General features: G+C 40.5%; 1 protein-coding gene across 3 annotated transcripts; it reads right to left on the bottom strand.

Annotated features, from left to right (window-relative positions):
- Positions 1-3,935: 3,935 nt before the first annotated feature.
- On the bottom strand, positions 3,936-19,395 carry prmt8b (protein arginine methyltransferase 8b). Of its 3 annotated transcripts, none has more exons than XM_030784481.1 (10): positions 19,288-19,395; positions 18,261-18,500; positions 15,537-15,692; positions 14,420-14,483; positions 11,937-12,079; positions 11,604-11,691; positions 11,237-11,352; positions 8,710-8,860; positions 4,280-4,401; positions 3,936-4,019 (listed from the first exon to the last, which is right to left on the bottom strand). In XM_030784481.1, the coding sequence occupies exons 1-10, from the start codon at positions 19,393-19,395 to the stop codon at positions 3,936-3,938; spliced, it is 1,272 nt and encodes a 423-aa protein (XP_030640341.1). The 3 variants fall into 3 exon arrangements, with proteins under 3 accessions (XP_030640341.1, XP_030640348.1, XP_030640357.1); XM_030784488.1 differs by having other exon boundaries at positions 18,261-18,515; positions 19,327-19,395; XM_030784497.1 differs by having other exon boundaries at positions 18,261-18,482; positions 19,327-19,395.
- Positions 19,396-20,343: the final 948 nt, after the last annotated feature.

Raw genomic sequence — 20,343 nt, 5'->3', positions numbered from 1 at the left:
ATCAGAGTAACAAACACAGTCAGAGTAACAGACACAGAGTAACAAACACAGTCAGAGTAACAGACACAGTTAGAGTAACAAACACAGTTAGAGTAACAAACACAGAGTAACAGACACAGTCTGAGTAACAAATACAATCAGAGTAACAAACACAATCAGAGTAACAAAACAGTCTGAGTATCAGCAGAGCAACAAACAAGTCTGAGTAACAAATACAGTCTGAGTAACGGCAGAGCAACAAACACAATCAGAGTAACAAACACAGTCAGAGTAACAGATACAGTCTGAGTAATGGCAGAGTAACAAACACAATCAGAGTAACAAACACAGTCAGAGTAACAGATACAGTCTGAGTAATGGCAGAGTAACAAACACAATCAGAGTAACAAACACAGTCAGAGTAACAGACACAGTCAGAGTAACAAACACAGTCAGAGTAACAGATACAGTCTGAGTAATGGCAGAGTAACAAACACAATCAGAGTAACAAACACAGTCAGAGTAACAGACACAGTCAGAGTAACAAACACAGTCTGAGTAACAGACACAGTCTGAGTAACAGCAGAGTAACAGTGTAGCAACGCAGATGTGTCAAATGTGTAGGTCTCACAGACGACCGATACTCTAATTTTATTTGTTTCATAAGATCCTCTTATGATTTGATAAGATGTGAGCAGCAACTGTAGAGTAATTATGTGATAACTGTGTCAATATCTGTGTAGTTTTGCTTAGTTTTAAACTTCCTAAGGACTTGACATACACATTTAACCTGTATGAATCAAATGTAATTAAGATGTAATTGTAAACTGTAATGAAACTGGGCTGTCTGTTTAATAGGTGGTACAGGTGGTAGAAGTAACACAACTGGCAGTTACTGCCAAGAGTCCTCACAATGTCTCCTGACTTCACACATTAGAAGGTACGAGTGTGGAAAGCAGGGCATTTTCATGGCCTCTTGTCTCTGTTCTGGAAAAGTCACAGATGCTCTTAACTCTGTCTCTCACTGTGGTCTCCTGTCCTGGAGAATTCCCAGATTCCACTGACTCTTCTCTCTCACTGTGGTCTCTAGACAACAGAATTCCTAGATTCCAGTGTTGGTGTGGCCTCCTAGGTTCTCTTGTTTTATATGGTAAAAAGCGGGAATTGTGTTTAGCAAGAATCCTTAACGTGAAGAGCCTTGATTTTCTGGAATAATCTCTAGCATCCTCTACACATCCTGTCCTGAGTTCTGCTTTCCTCAAACTAAAGTACAACCGCATTGGGCGGCAAAGTGCTTTAAGTTCTTTTCAGACCAGTGAAATCCAGTGTCTGTTGTATATTTCTGACAGACTTCGCTGTGTCCATTTCAACAGGAATTCAATCTACAGTTTGGTGTCACACCTTGGTGATTTCGAAGTGAATCTGAATACACTATTTTTGTGTGTTGTAGAGTAAGTACTTGTATATTTTGATGTTTTATCAATTATTTTGTAAAGTTAAGGTGATTTGCTTTGTTTTTGTTTGTTTGTTCTTTTTTTTTATAATTAATCAAAACTGGGGACAAAATGTAAAACAGTAACAAGCAGTGGTCATCTAATGGTTTTCAAAGTTTTATTTACATATTCTCTCCAGTCTTTCTGGTCAGTCTTTTGGACAAGTCAAATGCTTCAACGGCTGTGAGATTACTGTGCTGTGATGATGGATCAAGAAGAAAATGTACAATTCCCTTAATAATAATAATAATAATAATAATAATAATAATAATAATAATAATAAACTCTCAAACAAAACCGAGGACTTGTTTCCTAAAAGAAAAAAAATCACATATCGTACATCATGAAATTTAAATGGATTTAAATTAGAATTACAACCACAGTCCAGGCATGCTGATGTTCACTGATATTTAAATCATTAGAAACAAAACCTGTTCATTACTGTAACAAAACAGAGCAAAATACACACTTAGTACTTTAAGTATAAACAGATCAATGTAAATGACGCATTCCTCTGAGTATTTGTCTTCTGTAAATATTGCCCTATGGCAGGTGAAATCTTAAAACAGCACCTCATCCAAATGATTCAAACATGATTCAGACTGAGCAGTGTCTTACTGATACCTTACTACTACACGTCAGGTAATACAGATGTATTTAAGATCTTCAATGCAAAGACATTTCCCCTTTTATATACATGTATGTATGTGTGTGTATATATATATATATATATACACATAACATTGGCATGTGGAGTGCCACAGTGTCTTTTATTGCCACTGGCTCATTTTGTCAAAACAACATAAATCACATGGAGAGGAGGCTCCCTGAAGCCTCATTCACGGGCTGCTGTTTAGGGTGTTGGTTTATGCACTGTCTGTCATCATACGTCTGTCATTATGCACTGTCTGTCATCATATGTCTGTCATTCAAGGCTTTGAACCGGTTCAAGGAACGAAAACGAAAACCAGAAACAGTCAATACAGTATTTTGCTAGGAACAAAAACGAAACCAGAAACGTTATATTTTTTTATTGTTCCGGAACAGAAACATTTATTTGAAATAATGGTAACCGGTTAATAACATATTTTCGTTCTTTCATTTTTAGAACAAATTAAAATATTTTCTGCTTGCCATAACTTTGGCGCGGAGTTTATTTCCTGTCTTCCTCTGAATGTCACTCACGTCTTCGGATCGCGGACATCAATTTACCGGCGGCAGGCGGTGATAGCGTGAAAGTGAAATGTGGGGTGGTCTCCCTTGCAACCAGAGGAGGTAAATATTATGCTGTGCACCTTATAAAGATGTTGGTCTTAGACATCAACTTCATCAGTGTTGATAGGCTACCATGTAAAGAGAACTAATGTTGCAAATAGCTAGCTAACTCAAGTTAGACTGAACATAATGAGCCCCACCCTCTGAGCAAGCTTAGCTGCGGCGTTAAAATGATATCGTTTCTCATGACCGGGAAGACACACTGGATTTCAGCCCGAGGAAAGATAGGACTACAACGCTCCTAGTTCATGAGGCAGTGCGTTTTTGAAATGTTTTGACGCTAGCGATGGAGACTGTAGAGTAAAATATGTATCAGTAGACATTTTATACCGTTCGAAAGATACATACTGTCATGTCACGTAGCCCTACATAGAACGTTATAAACCGTTATTACACGGCTTTGTTGGATACTCGATTCTAATTGGTCAATTACGGCACTCTACGGTCTGTTATTTGTGTGTAGCAGACCGCTGCTACATATAACAGACCGTTGCTATGGAACTATTTGTTTTAGTGGAATCAATGAAATCATTTTTAAATCAATATTTTGTGTCAAATGATTGATTTCTTTAGTAAGTAGTCGTGTAACAAGCGGGATAATGTACACTGAGCCGGTTATTATAGCGAAATAAATTTCGCTCTAATGATTTATGTCGCGATAATGATGGCTCGCTGTACATTATCCCTTACGTACTTAATTTGGAAGCGATGATTTTAAGGTGTAACGCAAAATTGGAAACGCTAAAATAATAATTCTGCTCGGAACGAACCGTTTGAAAAAAAATTCTGGTTTGAAGCCCTGCTGTCATTATGCACTGTGTGTCATCATATGTCTGTCACCATATGTCTGTCTGTCATCATATTTGTGAAACAGAGAGAGACAGGACTTGTCTCTGGTGCTTACAGCACAAAACTGTCCAGTTGTGAGACTAAGAGCATAAAATGAATGAGAGGACAGTGACGTTACAGAGGAAATCAAAGAAACTAAACTAGGGGAGTGAAACGAACATTCAGCATCGTTGTAAACAATGAAAATTTTGGCTCCTGGAGTGCAGGCTGTCCTCTCCTTCAGTTTCTGTGTTCCTAGTGTTATTGTATCAGACTGATCAGGGCCTGAGGGAAGATTTCCTCCTTTCTGACTTGTGTTTGGCACAGTGGGAAAGAGGTTTCTGCTCTGCTGGTGGATCTCTATCGCATCTTGTAGTCATGGGAAATAGCGGCATCACAAAGCTGCCCTTTGAAATCCAGCTCAAAGGTGAAGTCCAAGTCTCGCTAGAATGCAAAGGAGGGAATAAGACCATGTGACCCTGTAACTCAACTCATACACATGCACTCAGAAGAAAGTCAATGTTCATCATCACATACCCCTACAGCACTACCCATGGTCTGGTCTCTGCTTACATTTCTTCTCACTCTTTCTCTCAGTCCATCTCTCTTCCAACACCCACACACCTCCTTACACGCACACACACATTCTCTCTCTCTCTCTGGCTCACTCTCACTTTCTCTTTCACACACACACACACACATACCTCATTCTTGTCGTTGGGCCTGACGGTGATGCTACCCAGGATCTCTTCCCCCCTCCGCACGGTCAGATAATCCTCCAGGTAAAAGACCGTTTGTTTCCAGTGAGTACTTGGAGCATCGGGGGCTAGGAGAGAGAGTCAGGGAGAGACAGTGTGTCAACACTTTATGTGTACATCTATTATGTGTGTGTGTGTGTGTGGTGTGTGTGCATGAGGAATTGGTTTTAAAGCATTTATTATTAGCTCTTACTAGAAAGTGGGGATGAGAAAAAAAGAACGTGGGAGCTGGCTGCCCTCAGGAAACGGAGCGGGATGTAGAGTAGAGGTACAGATTTAAAGGAAACGGAGCGGGATGTAGAGTAGAGGTACAGATTTAAAGGAAACAGAGCGGGATGTAGAGTAGAGGTACAGATTTAAAGGAAACGGAGCGGGATGTAGAGTAGAGGTACAGATTTAAAGGAAACGGAGCGGGATGTAGAGTAGAGGTACAGATTTAAAGGAAACGGAGCGGGATGTAGAGTAGAGGTACAGATTTAAAGGAAACGGAGCGGGATGTAGAGTAGAGGTACAGATTTAAAGGAAACGGAGCGGGATGTAGAGTAGAGGTACAGATTTAAAGGAAACGGAGCGGGATGTAGAGTAGAGGTACAGATTTAAAGGAAACGGAGCGGGATGTAGAGTAGAGGTACAGATTTAAAGGAAACGGAGCGGGATGTAGAGTAGAGGTACAGATTTAAAGGAAACGGAGCGGGATGTAGAGTAGAGGTACAGATTTAAAGGAAACGGAGCGGGATGTAGAGTAGAGGTACAGATTTAAAGGAAACGGAGCGGGATGTAGAGTAGAGGTACAGATTTAAAGGAAACGGAGCGGGATGTAGAGTAGAGGTACAGATTTAAAGGAAACGGAGCGGGATGTAGAGTAGAGGTACAGATTTAAAGGAAACGGAGCGGGATGTAGAGGTACAGATTTAAAGGAAACGGAGCGGGATGTAGAGTAGAGGTACAGATTTAAAGGAAACGGAGCGGGATGTAGAGTAGAGGTACAGATTTAAAGGAAACGGAGCGGGATGTAGAGTAGAGGTACAGATTTAAAGGAAACGGAGCGGGATGTAGAGTAGAGGTACAGATTTAAAGGAAACGGAGCGGGATGTAGAGTAGAGGTACAGATTTAAAGGAAACGGAGCGGAATGTAGAGTAGAGGTACAGATTTAAAGGAAACGGAGCGGGATGTAGAGTAGAGGTACAGATTTAAAGGAAACGGAGCGGGATGTAGAGTAGAGGTACAGATTTAAAGGAAACGGAGCGGGATGTAAAGTAGAGGTACAGATTTAAAGGAAACGGAGCGGGATGTAGAGTAGAGGTACAGATTTAAAGGAAACGGAGCGGGATGTAGAGTAGAGGTACAGATTTAAAGGAAACAAGTGGGATGGAGAAAAATAAAAATAAAAAAAAGGATAGAGGTGGGGTGATATTGAAAGAATATGTATACAAGAGCCTGGAGCAGAGCTAAATATGAACCCTCCTCAACACATGGTTATGTAAGCATAAAACAAAATCTTAAAATTTTGTTTGAGCCTGGCTCACATCGTTTTTAGACAGGACACTTCAGGCTGTTTGTAAGACTAAGTGGAGTTAAGCTCAAATACCCTGTGAGAACTGATCAGGGGTCAGTCATTATCTCTGTTGGGTTGTCTGAATGACAAATAAAACTGTCTCTTCTGACTCACTGAGGACTGAATTCTGACTTCCAGTCTGTGCGTGAATATTGAAGTAGGGAAACACATGTCTCAGTGTAGACCAATGTTTCAGTCCTGTTCCTGCTTAATCCAGCCCATTCTCTGCATCAACTAATCCAGGAACTCAACAGAGATTTGGTCTTCATTCCAGTCAGATGTCTCTCTTCTGCTTTTAACCCACCAAAAGCAGTTTGTTGGACTTCTGAGACTAGAAATCGTCTTGGGGTGCTAAATTAAGCACTAAAATAAAACTAGTTATGATCTCTAGTGGGTTGTGCGAGACCAAATGTGAGTTTGGAATTTTAGACTCCACAGGTGTGAACTACATTCAGTGGCCAGGTCACTCAGTGGCCAGGTCACTCATCTGTTACAGCAGTGAGATCCTACTATTCATCCAGGACTAGAGCCCGAGTGATACAGGATTTTTCAGACCGATAATGATTTTGATATTTGAGGATTCAAAAACTCAAACATCGGCCGATATTCTTTTTTCTTTTTTTTTAGAAACATGCGACATGAACAAAGATTTTCCCTAACATTTGTTACGTGTAGTTATCACCAAGATAACATGACATAATGCAGTTTACAAATAAACTTGTTTTATTGTCATAAATAGTACTTTGAACAAAAGTACAGCAAAATATATTAAAGTTTTGATAAATAATGGAGTGAATTGATACAGTGACCTAGAGTAAACACTGCTGTTGAATGCATGTAATATTACATGACTGTCTGCAACGAGGACTTTGGGATTTCACACTACGTGTTTGAAAGAGAAACTAGATAACTTTGAGCTCACGTTCAGCTCACGTTTGTTTACGTGTCCCCTCGGGTTTAATAATTTCCAATGCACCGACTGTAACTACAGACATGCGAGTCGCAGATATATTTATCATTGCTTCATTTAGGCAGAATAAGTTAAATGCTATAGTTTAACCGCTCATTAACGTTAGCGGTCTTCTGATAAACATGGCATTAGCTAGCTTTGTGGGTAACCTAATTTAGCAATGGACAGCATTGTAAACTGCTGTAAGCGATGTTGCTAGAGAAATTTTAGAAGCGATGAGGGAGAAATGATAGGACCGTTGTTTGTTTACTTGCTAGAACTGCCACACTGTTTCATAAATAAACCTACAATCAAGTTTGTCAACAACTTAGCCTACACTACTCAACTACCGTAACATTAAAGGTAATTTTGAGGTTTGACTGACTGTACTGGCTTTCATGTTACTGCAGCAAAACCAAAACCTCTATTCAGGACAGCCTTCAGAGTTCTTCAGGTTCTGAAGGTGTAGACCTGTTCCCCTGGTGATGTAACATTACCACACAGTTGCTGCACAGGAGAGAGTAGTACATTTATCCTGAGAACAGCTTGTCCCATCTCATCTAAGGTCTAGGGGACTGGAGTGGATACTTGGGTAAAGTGAACTGGCTGTCAGGTTCCTCAAGTCATCCTGAGGCCGGATATCTTTTATGACATGGCACATTATCCTGTTGGGAGAATCCCTGTGACAAAGTGCAAACTGTAGTCATGAAGGAAAACACATGCTCACAGCAGTGGTCAGAGAGGGTGCAGTCTTCAGACATTTCTCAGCCGGTGTATCACGGGACCTGATGCACCCTCACACCATTAAACCCCTGTCACCAGTCTGCCACTCTGACATCAGACATCAGGGCTCAGTGGACTGCTTACACCACTCTGCCATCAGCAGGTGTGAACCAGAATTCACCCAAACAGGCAAAATTTTCTCATTCCTCAAATGTCCAGTATCACTGATAGCGTGCCAAGCAGAGCTGCTTTGTTTAGTTTTCTGTCAGTGCAGCCATCTGCTGCTACCGGTTTATCGCTGCGGACATTTACCAGGTTGTAAGTCCATAGATGTCGTTCTGAAAAAGAACCATTTTCTCATGCTACTTCCACCCCTGTAATTTAAGAGCTGTTTTTTGGTTTAGGACTGTTGCCAACTGGGTGTTTTTCTTGTTCATTGTATGCTTCATTCCTAAACCTGAGACACATTTATGGCTTTAGAAAGGTGCAGGTTCTCTGATACTAGAACCATCCTGCCTGGAACTGAAGTCGCTTGTTTTCTAACATTTAGTAGAGCAGTAACTGGATCCTTTGATGCCTGACTGCCTCCTTTACATGGTCTCCCACAGTCATGTGACTCATTCTCTGTCGGAGTGATGCATTTTCCTGAACATGACTGGTTACCTAATCACCTGGCAACTGACTGCTCATTGTGAATGTCCTCTTAAGTTTTATCTGCTAAATTATTGGATTGCAAAGCACCTCACAGGAAAGGAAAAGCAGATTCGTCGGAAAGGAGTGATATCATGGAGACCATATTCATCTTCTGCCCACAGTATGTTGTGATGATAGCTGGTAAAACAGCTAATCGCTAATGACTTGGCTTTCCCAGTCAACCAGTCAGCTAAACCTCCTCTTACACCTCTCTCTTAGACCACAGATAGGTTCACATCACAGGCAGAAAAGGAAAGGGAATACTGCCTGGACCTTAAAGAGCTGCTCTTTTTTGCTACATTTTTTATAATATCTGTCTCAGTGAAAAAACGTTTTAGGCTTTGGTTTTGTGAGTGGGATAAAGAGTGGCTTAGTTTTGTTAGCATTTTAGGCTTCGTTTTGTTAGCGGGATAAAGGGTGGCTTCACTTGGTGTGTAGCTGAATGAAGAGTGAACCTGTGGAGAAGCCTGTTTTCTTGTGACATTTGGTGAACTCGATGTTGAAGTAGGTGACGAGAGCGTGGACGTAGTCGTTCCTCTGGATCTGGAGGCAAAATGCCGACGTAAACGACAGGTCCTCCGGCTTCACCGTATAAATGTCCACTTCCTGTCAGAGAGGATATGACAAAAACATCATAAAACCAATTCATTCCACTAAAGGCTCATTTCATGTTTCCACTGAGCAAACATGACAAACATCCGTGCCAAAAGACATGTAGACACTGCTTTAATGTAACATACAGGATATGAATGAATAAAGAAACAAAGAAAAAGAAGTTAAAAGTTTAAGTTTAAATATTTTGAAACGAACTTTTGGTTGGCAATGAGAACTGTGTAATCCTGACTCCACTGAACGCAAATATTTTAATATCACATTGTATTCTGGATTCTCTACACATTTACAAATTAACACATAATTACATTTGAATTCCTGTGCGGCTACAAAATGTAATTACAAATGGACTTAGTCTATCTGAATGACTACCAAATATAATAATGTTATCGCCCCAGATGGAGTGAGTTTATTATTTTTACATTCAGAATCTTCTAGAGTCACAGGTTTGCAATGAATCATAAAATAAATATCCTGTCAGCATTTCCATTGTGAGTTTCAGTTTTAGAAAATCCAGAAGCATGTCACAGTTAAGCAGTAAGTCTTAAAAGTCTTCAGTTAGTCACTTTTTAAGGAGTTCTGGATCCACTCTGATTTCACAGTGCTTTGTGCTTGCACTCCTCAAAAGCAGAACTGATCAAATCAAGAGACAGTACTCCTCTTTTATGGGTCTCACAGCGCGTTTGTTCAGCTGACATAGACATAGTCAGTAGCCAGTTTGGCTTGGCTTGGCCATGGAAACATTGCAGATAGTTTCCCAAGTTCATAATAAGTCATAACAAGTTTGTAATCCTAAAAAAAATATCATATTATACTGTTTTTACCATAAGAGATGACTGCGGAAGTTTTTTTTCAGAGATGTCAGGATTCTTTCTGTAGTGGTTTTTTTTTCATAGTTCACTGTTCCCTGAGTGTTCAAATGTGTATGTTATCTCAAAGTCTCCTTGAGTTCTGTTCACTTCTTTTCTGCGTCTTTGAGCCAACTCTATTGATGAATCAGTTTTCAGTGCAAATAGATTCTGTTCCTGAAAGAGAAAAGCTCCTCTCTCTCTCCAGGAATCCCCTGTAGATCAATGACACGCTCTCTCCTATTCATCTCCTCATTTCTATGGTCATTGGAGAAAGCCAAGGAATAGGTGGAACTGTCTTCAATTTCAAAGAGCTGTGTCCTCCAGCTAATTCACACAGCCGCTCACAGTATAAAGGCTGAAATAGAGAAGGATATTGAATAGTCCTTCCTTTCTCTCTCTCTTTCTGTCTTTATGTCTGTTCTCTCAGTCTCAGTTTATCTCTCTGCCTATCTGCCCATTTCCTCTGCATATGCATGTGTGTGTGTGAGTGTGTGTGTGTGTGTGTGTGTGAGAGAGAGAGGTATGTGAGTATGTGTCACATTCATCACTCTGCCCCCACTCTGCTATTCTCTGTCACTCATCCACTCCCGCTGTATTTCTCTTTCTCTCTCTTTTGACATTTTTTGACATCTGCAGACAATATCAGTTAGTAAAAAATCTCACACACACAAAACCAGTCATAGCAATTAAAAATAATCACACAACTTCCACAAATATACCATTACTCACACACATCCTCATACACAATTACTTTCTTTATCTGTTTGCCATTGTGAGTTTTTTTTTTTTAAATTGTGCTTACCGATGATTGGTTAATTATTTCTGGTGTTACTCAGTAACAGCCAGTGAGGGATTGGAATAGTGACACGGCCACTGCGTGACTGTGCAAGAGGTGCTTGAGAGGAGGTTGAAAGAATGAAATGATAGATTAACACGTTTCCATCATGGTCTCCTTCATAAAACTCATTAGGACACCCACGCTACATGTGTGCTAATGTAGCGCTTATTCAACCCACAGTGATTCAACTAAGGGTTTTTAGAGAGAGGAAAGACACACACACAAACACACACACACACACACACTCGTTCGCTCCATCTCTCTACTCCACTCTCTATCTCTAAAGCCTTTTATCAGGCATTTTTAAAACACTGCTTGACTACATAAACTCAGATAAACACAGGCTGCATGTACACGGTAAAATGTGACTATTTGACTTTACTTAAAAAAAAAAGTTTGGAAACCCATTGCCTTAGGAAAACTAAGTAAATTATTTTTTACGGATAGGTAATGCAGAATTGAAAAATATTTGTTGGGAATACTTGATAAAGTTGAGTATTACAAGTTCTCAGTTTATGTAACAATGGAAAATATGTTGTGTGGTCACTGGTATTTGTCAGTTGAGAGTCAGTAGAACTTATAAGGTCATTTTAAGTTTACACACTTAATAGAGTTAAATTATATGAACGTTCGGGTTTACAGTGTAGTAATATGGTAATAAAAAAAGGCAAGGTTAGTGACCTTGATGAGACAGGAGTTTGTAACAACTTGCTTTGGATCCACAATGTCCACCAGAGGTTCCATCATAGCCACATTACGAATACAGGTCATGTCAAAACCATACACGTTTTCCCACCCTGAGAGATACACAGAGAGAGAGACAGAGAAAAAGAGAGAGAGAGAGAGAAAGGGAGACAGAGACAGAGAGAGGTGTTAATTTGCATGCACGTTGATACAAGACTTGACTGATTAATTATAATGCTAAGCATTAATGTTAGTGTTTGCATGCTCCTAATACAAAACAGTCAGACACAAACTCCACAGCGACACTCCTCCAACTCCACAGCGTACACTGTGTGTGTGTGTGTGTGTGTGTGTGTGTACTTACAGTGGATTTTGAAGTCTTTGTACTGTCTGTCCTCTATGGCGACCACGTATAGAGTGGCCCTATCTGGAAACATCAGTCCCCCAGGCTTCTGTAGGACCAACACACAGTGGGGTTTCAGTACGGACCACATGACACATGCTAGTCTCCACATTCTCTCTCCCAAACTCTCTCTTTCTCTCTCTCTCTCCTAGACTCTCTCTCTCTCTTTTTGTAAACTTAGACAAGCACACACAAACCCACACACACGCTAACACCATAACCAGCCACTTGCCTGTCCTTGCTTTAGAAATTTGGCCATGAACAACACACACACACACATACACACATACTGACCAGCCACTTGTCCCTGGCGTAGATGACAGTTTTGAGCATGGACTCATAAAACAGGCAGTAACCCATCCACTCTGAGATGATAATGTCCACTTGATCTACAGGCAACTCTGTCTCCTCCACCTTCCCCTTAAAGATGGTAATGACTGTGATGTGGACACACACACACATACATACAGTTTAAACACATCAGCCTCCATCCCAGTAAAAACAAAGATAAAGCACATTCTCTAAGCATTCCTCCTGTTCCAACACTTCAGACTGCTTGTCTCTTTCTCTAGTTTTGTTATTTAGAAACTGAATATCAATAGGAGCTGATAGAGTCAAAACATTAGTAAGGAAATTTCACTAAAATAAGCAGAATTCATTTGCCGCCACACTCCAGCGTGATCTCTGTTCTCCATCCCCAACATAGAGCCAGGGCACAAGGCTAGGGAGCATGCAAGAATATTAGAACAAGGCCGATCATTAAAACCTTTCAAATGAGTTTGATATGACTTTTTTATTAGGTATCATTTCTAACAAGTTCTGAGTAATAATAAATGGACAAAATAAAATAAAATACAATAAAATGAAATAAAGTAAAATTCCCTGGCAAATGGAGATTGAAAGTAAAATCACAGTTGTTTCACATATGAGATGACAAACATCACAGAGAAGTATAGAAAGGAAAATACATTCATACAGGAACAGCAAAAGGGTGAACTCTCTCTGTTTGTCTACAGTGCAGAAGTGTTTTCAGCTTTGTCAAATCTACAACATCACAGTGAACCTTTTCTCTCCGACTGAACTACAGGCATTTCATCAAGGTGTTAATCCCGTAACTCCTCTTTAGGATTGTGGGTATTAATCTTTTGATAAATTACAAAAAGGTTAAATTGTTCATAAATCGGGTTTTGCTTTGAAAAGAAGGAATTTTAAACTGATTCTAGAATAAGATATGATGTTTGTATAAGTAAACTATCGTGAGAGAAAGAGAGATTTGTTGTGTACTTTAATCACAGCTGAGTTCCATTTACCAGACTCTAACTGAACTAGACTTTATCACAGCTAGATTAACAATCCTAAAACACTGGACCTGACTGCAGTTAGATTAACAATCCTAAAACACTTAACTTTACTGCAGTTAGATTGACAATCCTAAAACACTGGACCTTACTGTGGTTAGATTCACAGTCCTGAAGTACTGGACCTCAGGTTGGTTAAATGACCAGTCCAGAATTACCAGGCCTTGTCATGATTGCGTTACCAATCCTGAGGTACTGAACCACATGATGGTTAAATGACCAATCCTGAAATATCCAGAAATATCAAGTCTTCTCTGCGTGTGCAGTTCAGGGTGAGATTTCTGGACTTTCTGGAAGGTGACTGTGGAGTTTGGGTTGAGACTTGCAGAATGAAGGGTGATTTTGTGGAGGAGGGGATGAGATTTGTAGACTGGAGGGTGACTGTGTGGAGTTTGAGGTGAGATTTCTGGACTGGAGGGTGACTGTGTGGAGTTTGGGGTGAGACCTCCAGAGTGAAGGGTGATTTTGTGGAGGAGGGGGTGAGACCTCCAGAGTGAAGGGTGATTTTGTGGAGGAGGGGGTGAGACCTCCAGAGTGAAGGGTGATTTTGTGGAGGAGGGGGTGAGATTTCTGGACTGGAGGGTGATTTTGTGGAGGAAGGGGTGACTATTTCTGGACTGGAGAATGTATGTTATCAGACAGGACCGATGTCTCTCATTTTTTGCTTTTTCTCTCCAACGCCACTCATTACCACTGTCACAAAGACAAGAGTGTTACAGAAGGCTAATTTGTGCAAGTGTGTGTTTGTGTGTGTGTGTGTGTGTGTGTGTGTGTGTGTGTGTGTGAAGTGATTCCCAGCTCTGACTGAGTCAGCCATCTTCCACCCCCTAATGCTTTGGCGTCTTAATCAGTGAGGAGGACAGATTTGGCCAAACAACAGCGTTTGGCAGCAGCCCGCAGGAAGTCTGTGTCCTTTTTACAGGAAGAAACTGTGCAAGATTTCCTGTGAGAAATTTGTCACTCTTTCTCTTCTGACAAGCAGAGTACAAAAACTGTATGTTTAGAATGCATGACTTCTGCATTCCATCAAAGTAAAGAATACATTTTCTTTTATCCCACAGTCAAAACACACACAGTTATTGCATTGACAACATCCCCATACATTATTTCATATATACATATATATATATATATATATATATATATATATATATATACACACACACACACACATGCATTAATGTGTGTACACACACATGCACACATATTTCAAATACAATTCAGGAAAGCATATAGGATCTGTATTCCCTTCGAGGATGACAGATAATTTAAAACATATTATATCCATACCATTAAATGTAATTAGCTATATTTAAGACATAATAGGTATGTGATCTGAAAATAATGGTAATGAATTCTATGCATGTTTGCAGTAATCGTCACTGGGGAAAGTGATAGAGATTTCTAGAGAGAACTTACCATTATCCAAATGATTAGATTTGATGATTTTCTCTGAGTATTCGGATATACTGGAACACTCAATCTGCAAAAAGACAAGCAGAAAGAAGAAACTGAGGCAAAGTCACAAGCCTCACTTCCAGTCAAATCCACTTCCAACTCCACTCCCTGTCTCACTCCCAGTCAACTCCACTCCCTGTCTCACTCCCAGTCAACTCCACTCCCTGTTTCACTCCCAGTCAAATCCACTCCTTGTCTCACTCCCAGTCAAATCCACTCCCAGTCAGCTCCACTCCTTGTCTCACTCCAAGTCGAATCCACTCCTTGTCTCAATCCCGGTCAACTCCACTCCCAGTCTGCTTCAGTTCATGACAACAGTCTACCTCTAGTATGCCAGTGAGAGAGAGTGTGTGTGCGTGCGCGCACATGTGTGTGTGTATGGGTACAAGTAAAATCATTATTGTCATCATCAGTATCATTGTGTGTTAGCTGTGATTTCCTGTCCCTCTGAGTGTGAAGTGTGGTTTATACAGTATACTGACAGAAACACAGTCTGTGTGTCAGTATACTGTATAATGTCTGTGTGTGTGTGTGTGTGTGTGTGTGTGTGTGTTTGTGTGTACGCGTGCTTGAGTATCAGTGTGTGTGTGTGAGAGAGTACAAGTGTGTGTGTGTGTGTGTGTGTGTGTGTGTGTGTGTGTGTGTGTGTGTGCGCGTGTGTGTGATCACTGCGTGTCCTGAGGGAGTACTGGGTGTTGACTATGTCCTGAGTTCCCTGTGTCAGTGATAGAGCCAGGGCAGAGCCTCTGGGCTATTTCATTCAAACTACAGATCTGCCACTTTCTAATGGACAGGGCTCAAATCTCTCTCTCTCTCTCTCTCTCTCTCTCTCTCTCCCTTTCACTTTTTCCTCCTCACACACACATACTTAGAGCGAGTGAGCATGTGTGTGTGTGTGTGTGTGTGTGTGTGTTTGAGAGGGGGGGGGGTATGTTTGTATACGTTTGTATATTCTGGCTCAACACTGGCCATGCGGACTTGGATTTCAGTCAGCTGCAAGAGAAGCATCCCCTGCACACGGACATTTCTCACATTTACATGTTGACCCAAGTGCATAAAATGTAAAAATAAATCTCACCCCATACACATGCTTGGCTCCTGCCTTGGCAGCGAACATGGAGAGAATCCCTGTCCCACTGCCCACATCCAGAACAATCTTGTCCTTGAAGATGTGTTTATTGTGATACATAGCATTTCTGTAGGTCAGAGTTCGTATCTCATCCTTCAGCATCTCCTACAAATATGAGCAAAATGGATATTGTTTATATTCAAGAAAGCACTGTCTCACAGCTGTTCCAGTTTGTTTGAACTCCTGATACCACTTAATCAATAGCTCAAGAATTTTTGCATTTGCATCTAGCTCTATACTAAGCAAAAAATGTTAAATACAGAGAGATGGACAGAAACTATTTATATGTGAAAAAGCAGATGTAGAATACATTGTTAAATTTGAGAAGCGCTGAGTTATTAAAACTCATATTTTGAAAGCAAAGCCTTTGAAAATGGAAAATCCTTCTGTTATGTCCTTGGACGTATTTTTGTGCCTGCTCAGGTGTTTCTCTCGCTCTCGCTATCTCTCCCTCTTGCTCCCCGCCCCATTTTTCCTTGCAGACTGCTGGCGGGTCACGATTGGCTGGAGAATGTGCGAGGGAATTTTAAAAGACGACGGCTGCGCAGCGCACATCTGGCTGAACCTCCTGCCAAACTCCTGCTGCTGCGTCAACAGAGTTTTTTTTGTGTGTAAAATCTTTCTGGTGACAATGTGGAGTAGTGAGTCCACATTGAGTGTAGTTTGTAAATAGTTGTAAATAATTGGGTTATCGTGTTGGTTTCTTTTATGTTCTCTTCTTAGTCAACACCCGAAGGGGGTGGGTGCCGTTTCAGTTGAACATATTTTCTCCTGTTTATGTTAGTTTGGGAGGGAAGTTGATTCGTCTTCCTTTTGGTATTCTTTTGGTTAGGTTATTCCCTTTCCCTTAAGTCAGATGTATTTTGTTTGTTATTTTGGCCTGGCTCATCCCTGGAATCTTTTGGGTTTCTGTAAATAATTATATATATATGGTAATAAAAAGCTGACTAGTATATCAGTGTCGCTGTTGGTGTTTCAGTTTTACACTAGTGGCAGGAGGAGGAGGTTCTCCCACGCATTTATGTTTCACCCCACCCTAGACAGGGCCATAACACCGTCAGATTAGAAAAAAAAGGCAAGTTTCAAGATCTTTATTCTCTGCTTGTTGGCTTGGCCATTCTTTACATAAACTGCAACACTAAACTTTAGCTCCTCTCCAAAAGCCATCCATTCACTCTTAAACATCACTTTAAAGGCTTTGGAGACTTCCAAGATGGCAGTAAACCCATTATGCAAATAATTATTGTTGTGAGAAAGTTTTTGGAAAAGATACATTTTCAGATGACTTATTAAGCAGTTTAAAATTTGTAACGATATACTTGAGGATTCAATGTCAGTTAACAAAAACTGAGAGAACACCAAACCTTGACCTCCTAAAAACCAGTGTGTATAAACCTCACTTTAGGGAATATTACAACTTCACCTCCAAAAAAACAATACATATATATAACTCATATATAACATATATGTATATTTAACAGTATATATACAAGTAGAGTAAACTAAGCCCTTACCTCCTACACACTAGCCTGCTATTTTGTTGACAGAATGAACTATTTTGCTCTAACATAAATGAAGTAAGAGGTGGAATGAGGAAACATTTAGGCCACAGACTACAGGATAATGTTTCCTTTTCTGGTGACAGGACGCTGTTGTGAGCTGAAAGGGATTATATGATAGTCATGCACTCCTTTGTCCTTCACTCCTCTGTTGTCAGGAATAGACACTTTATCTGCAGACAGACCAGGCCTGACCTACATACTCAAAACCTTCAGTGCCAAAAACATATCTTGGACCTTGTTGACTCTGAACAATGATTAAAGAGATCAGTGACTCAGTTTCAAAATGACTTGAGGACATTCTGATGATATCTGGAAATTCTGGTGTCTAGATAGAAGTGTTTATGTCTGTTTTTTGTTGTTATTTTTTTATTTTTTAGGATGTAAGATGTTGTGTTTTCACCTGCACCTGAATAACCAGACAAACATCTCTTGAAAATGGCTTTTCTTAAAGCAGTAGTGTGTTTTTGCTGCCTCAGTGTTCTCAGCTGCCCACACTTTTGAGGTTTTGAGATACAGTCTTTCAACAATGTAGAAGAGAAATGTTCCTGAAATCTGCTTGTCCAAGCTTAGGGCAAGTAAAGAAATTCATTTGACGGTAGGATGAGATAACCTTCTGACACCAACAAACTGTAACAAGAGAAGGACCAACAAACCAAATATGAAAATGACTGAGATAGCTATTACAATATTGTTGCAGGTGTCTTTACATTTGTATCAGAGAGCAGGTTCTTGTTCCTCCGCTGAGGTTCAGTAAGGTTCAACGTTTGTAGCAACACTAAAATAATGACTTTTATACACATGTGCTGCTTGAAAATGAGCCTTTCACCTACCATTTCAGAGTATATATATATATAGATGTATATATATATAGATATAGATATAGATATAGTATATATAGTGTTTCTTTCTGAGAGAAAGGAACTATTCCACACTATAGAATCCATCAGAGATCTTTTTCCACATAAGTCTTTCCACACCACTGGTGTTTTGGCAGCTAAATTTCAAAGTCTTTCAGTTAAATTCTGTCAACAGACTGTTAACATTGCCCATAGAAGATTTTGGGTGGGGTTCTAGGGGTGCTGCTTTCTGTGCTCTGCTTATTAGGCGGTACCTCATGGATGCCAAAATGGGCGTAAGAGTCGAAGTAGTAGTCGCGAGATGTCATTTCCTCCGGGTTGAGAAGTTTGGCCATCTTTCCGCGGCCAGGACAGGTGGACAGAGCCGACACGTGCGGCGCGTGAGGTGGATGGGGAACATGGTGAGAAGACGTCACTGGTTTTGGTAACGGTGACGGCTGCGACGACTGAGATTGGTGAACGCTCACTGGGCGCTGCTGTGAGAGAAAGAGAGGGTGAGACGGAGTGTGCTATTTTACATTTATTTATACAAATTATTCACAAAATATCGATTTTCCCCCCAGTGTTTGTTTTGGCAAACAAATGTCTGTGGGGTCTGCGGTGTGCTGCCTCGAACGTATCATAGCATAGTGTTACAATAAAAATCGATGGTATGTTAAATATACTTTAAATACGATTTATATTTCTACTATACTTTGTAAATGTGCCATTAATTGAACTGTTCTGTCCAGCAGTGGATAGGCCTAATATTTTAGGCTATAAAAAATAACAGGAGCACATCCAAAACAAGCAGTGCAGCACCAGGGACAGCGCAACGACATTCCTTCACACGGATTTCTCGGTTGAAATTTGAATGAAAGAATAGGCGGGAATAAGCCCGTGATACACCTAAACAAGGTAACTCTCAGGACACACTGTGTGCAAAAAAGGTTCTCTTTAGACGCTGGTTCATGTCCTACTAGGCTACAATGTCTCATCCGGTCAGCGCTTTGAGTACTCATTAGCGTATCCTATGTTTAATTCGGATCGGTACATTTACAATATATTTTAAGTGATCGCTGCCGTTAGAGTTTTATTTCAGCTCGACGAACTGCATTTTGAAAGGACGAAAATCCGCGGGTGACTATAGTGACTCTCGTTCTCAGTGACCTCGACATCAGAACATAGAGAGCAACACAGATTTAAATAGGCTAGACCTGCAATCGATAAATGCATAAGTGAGAGGAAACAGGACATATGCCTTGTAGTGATCTCTGTAAACTCTTTCGGATAGGCGCTGATTCGGTGGTGTTTATCAAATAACCTGTGTCTTTGACATACCTCCGAGCTCTCCACCTCCGCCATCTTTCTCCGTAGGAATAAGCAGCGCGAGGAATGCCGAAGTCCCATATGAGAAAACCGAATCGGTTAACACAACGACTGGAAAAATTATGTAAAATTAAGTGAGAAAAGCCTCGTTTGCGGTAGTTTTATCCACGTAAAACTACAAAATTAGTCGTATAGTTTTGTAAGATACATCGATGTCTGACATTTTTTAAATATGCGAGAAAAGATGTTCATCAACTTCAAATAGTCACTCCAAGTTTTCCTTCAAAGATGTTGTCTATGTCAAGTGTTGAAAGAGTCCAGTAATCCATCGTGTCAAACTTTCCAACATTAGGAACATTTCCAACATTTCATTACACCTCTTGTAAAGCATCACCGGGGTCCCCGCTGTACGGTGGATCCATATCCACTTCCATTATTCTTCTGCTCACTGTCAAAGCGAAAGACAGGCTGTGATCTAGCCTACACAACGAACAAGTTGTGTATATGTATAAATACCAAATATAGTAGTCATTTGACTACACACCTGTGGCCTCTATGTTCTTGCATTCTGACAATAGTTCGTTGCACTGCAAACCTATTTCGTCCTCCTTACGTTCGTTAGGTTTCCATCCAATAAAGTTCAGTACGTCTTGGAGTTTTAAAAGGTACAGCTGAAGCTGATGGACATTTCGTGGAAGTCGTATGATATCTGGGAATGATTTCCAGGCTTTAAGCTACACCGTGGAAATCAGTGCCTCCCACACGCGCTCCGTACCTCCACCTTCATGTAGATCATCACCCGAACGACACAGTCAAGTGCATTTTGAATCGATGATATCCAACGTATATCTTCTGTGTCCATCAGCTGCCGGTGTGTTGTAGGCTACTAAGAATCACCATACTCATTCCCACAGATTTTTTTTCACTTTTAATCGACTGTGTTTATTAAATCAGCTGATGACTGTGTCGTTAGCTTCAGGGAGAGAGTGAAAGTGAAGATTAGAGACTGTAATAATTTCTGGTTCCTTG

This window comes from Chanos chanos, chromosome 1 (assembly GCF_902362185.1).
Source record: "Chanos chanos chromosome 1, fChaCha1.1, whole genome shotgun sequence".
In the NCBI taxonomy this organism is placed as follows: domain Eukaryota; kingdom Metazoa; phylum Chordata; class Actinopteri; order Gonorynchiformes; family Chanidae; genus Chanos; species Chanos chanos.
This window is presented reverse-complemented; position numbering and strand designations above follow the sequence as displayed.

Excerpts from the sequence above, each read along its gene's own strand:
- prmt8b (XM_030784481.1), bottom strand. The coding sequence starts at position 19,395 with ATGGGACTTCGGCATTCCTCGCGCTGCTTATTCCTACGGAGAAAGATG. Across the intron at positions 15,693-18,260 it reads CCCATTTTGGCATCCATGAG|GAGATGCTGAAGGATGAGAT; the intron begins GTACCGCCTAAT and ends TCATATTTGTAG. Across the intron at positions 11,353-11,603 it reads CAAAGACTTCAAAATCCACT|GGTGGGAAAACGTGTATGGT; the intron begins GTAAGTACACAC and ends TGTATCTCTCAG.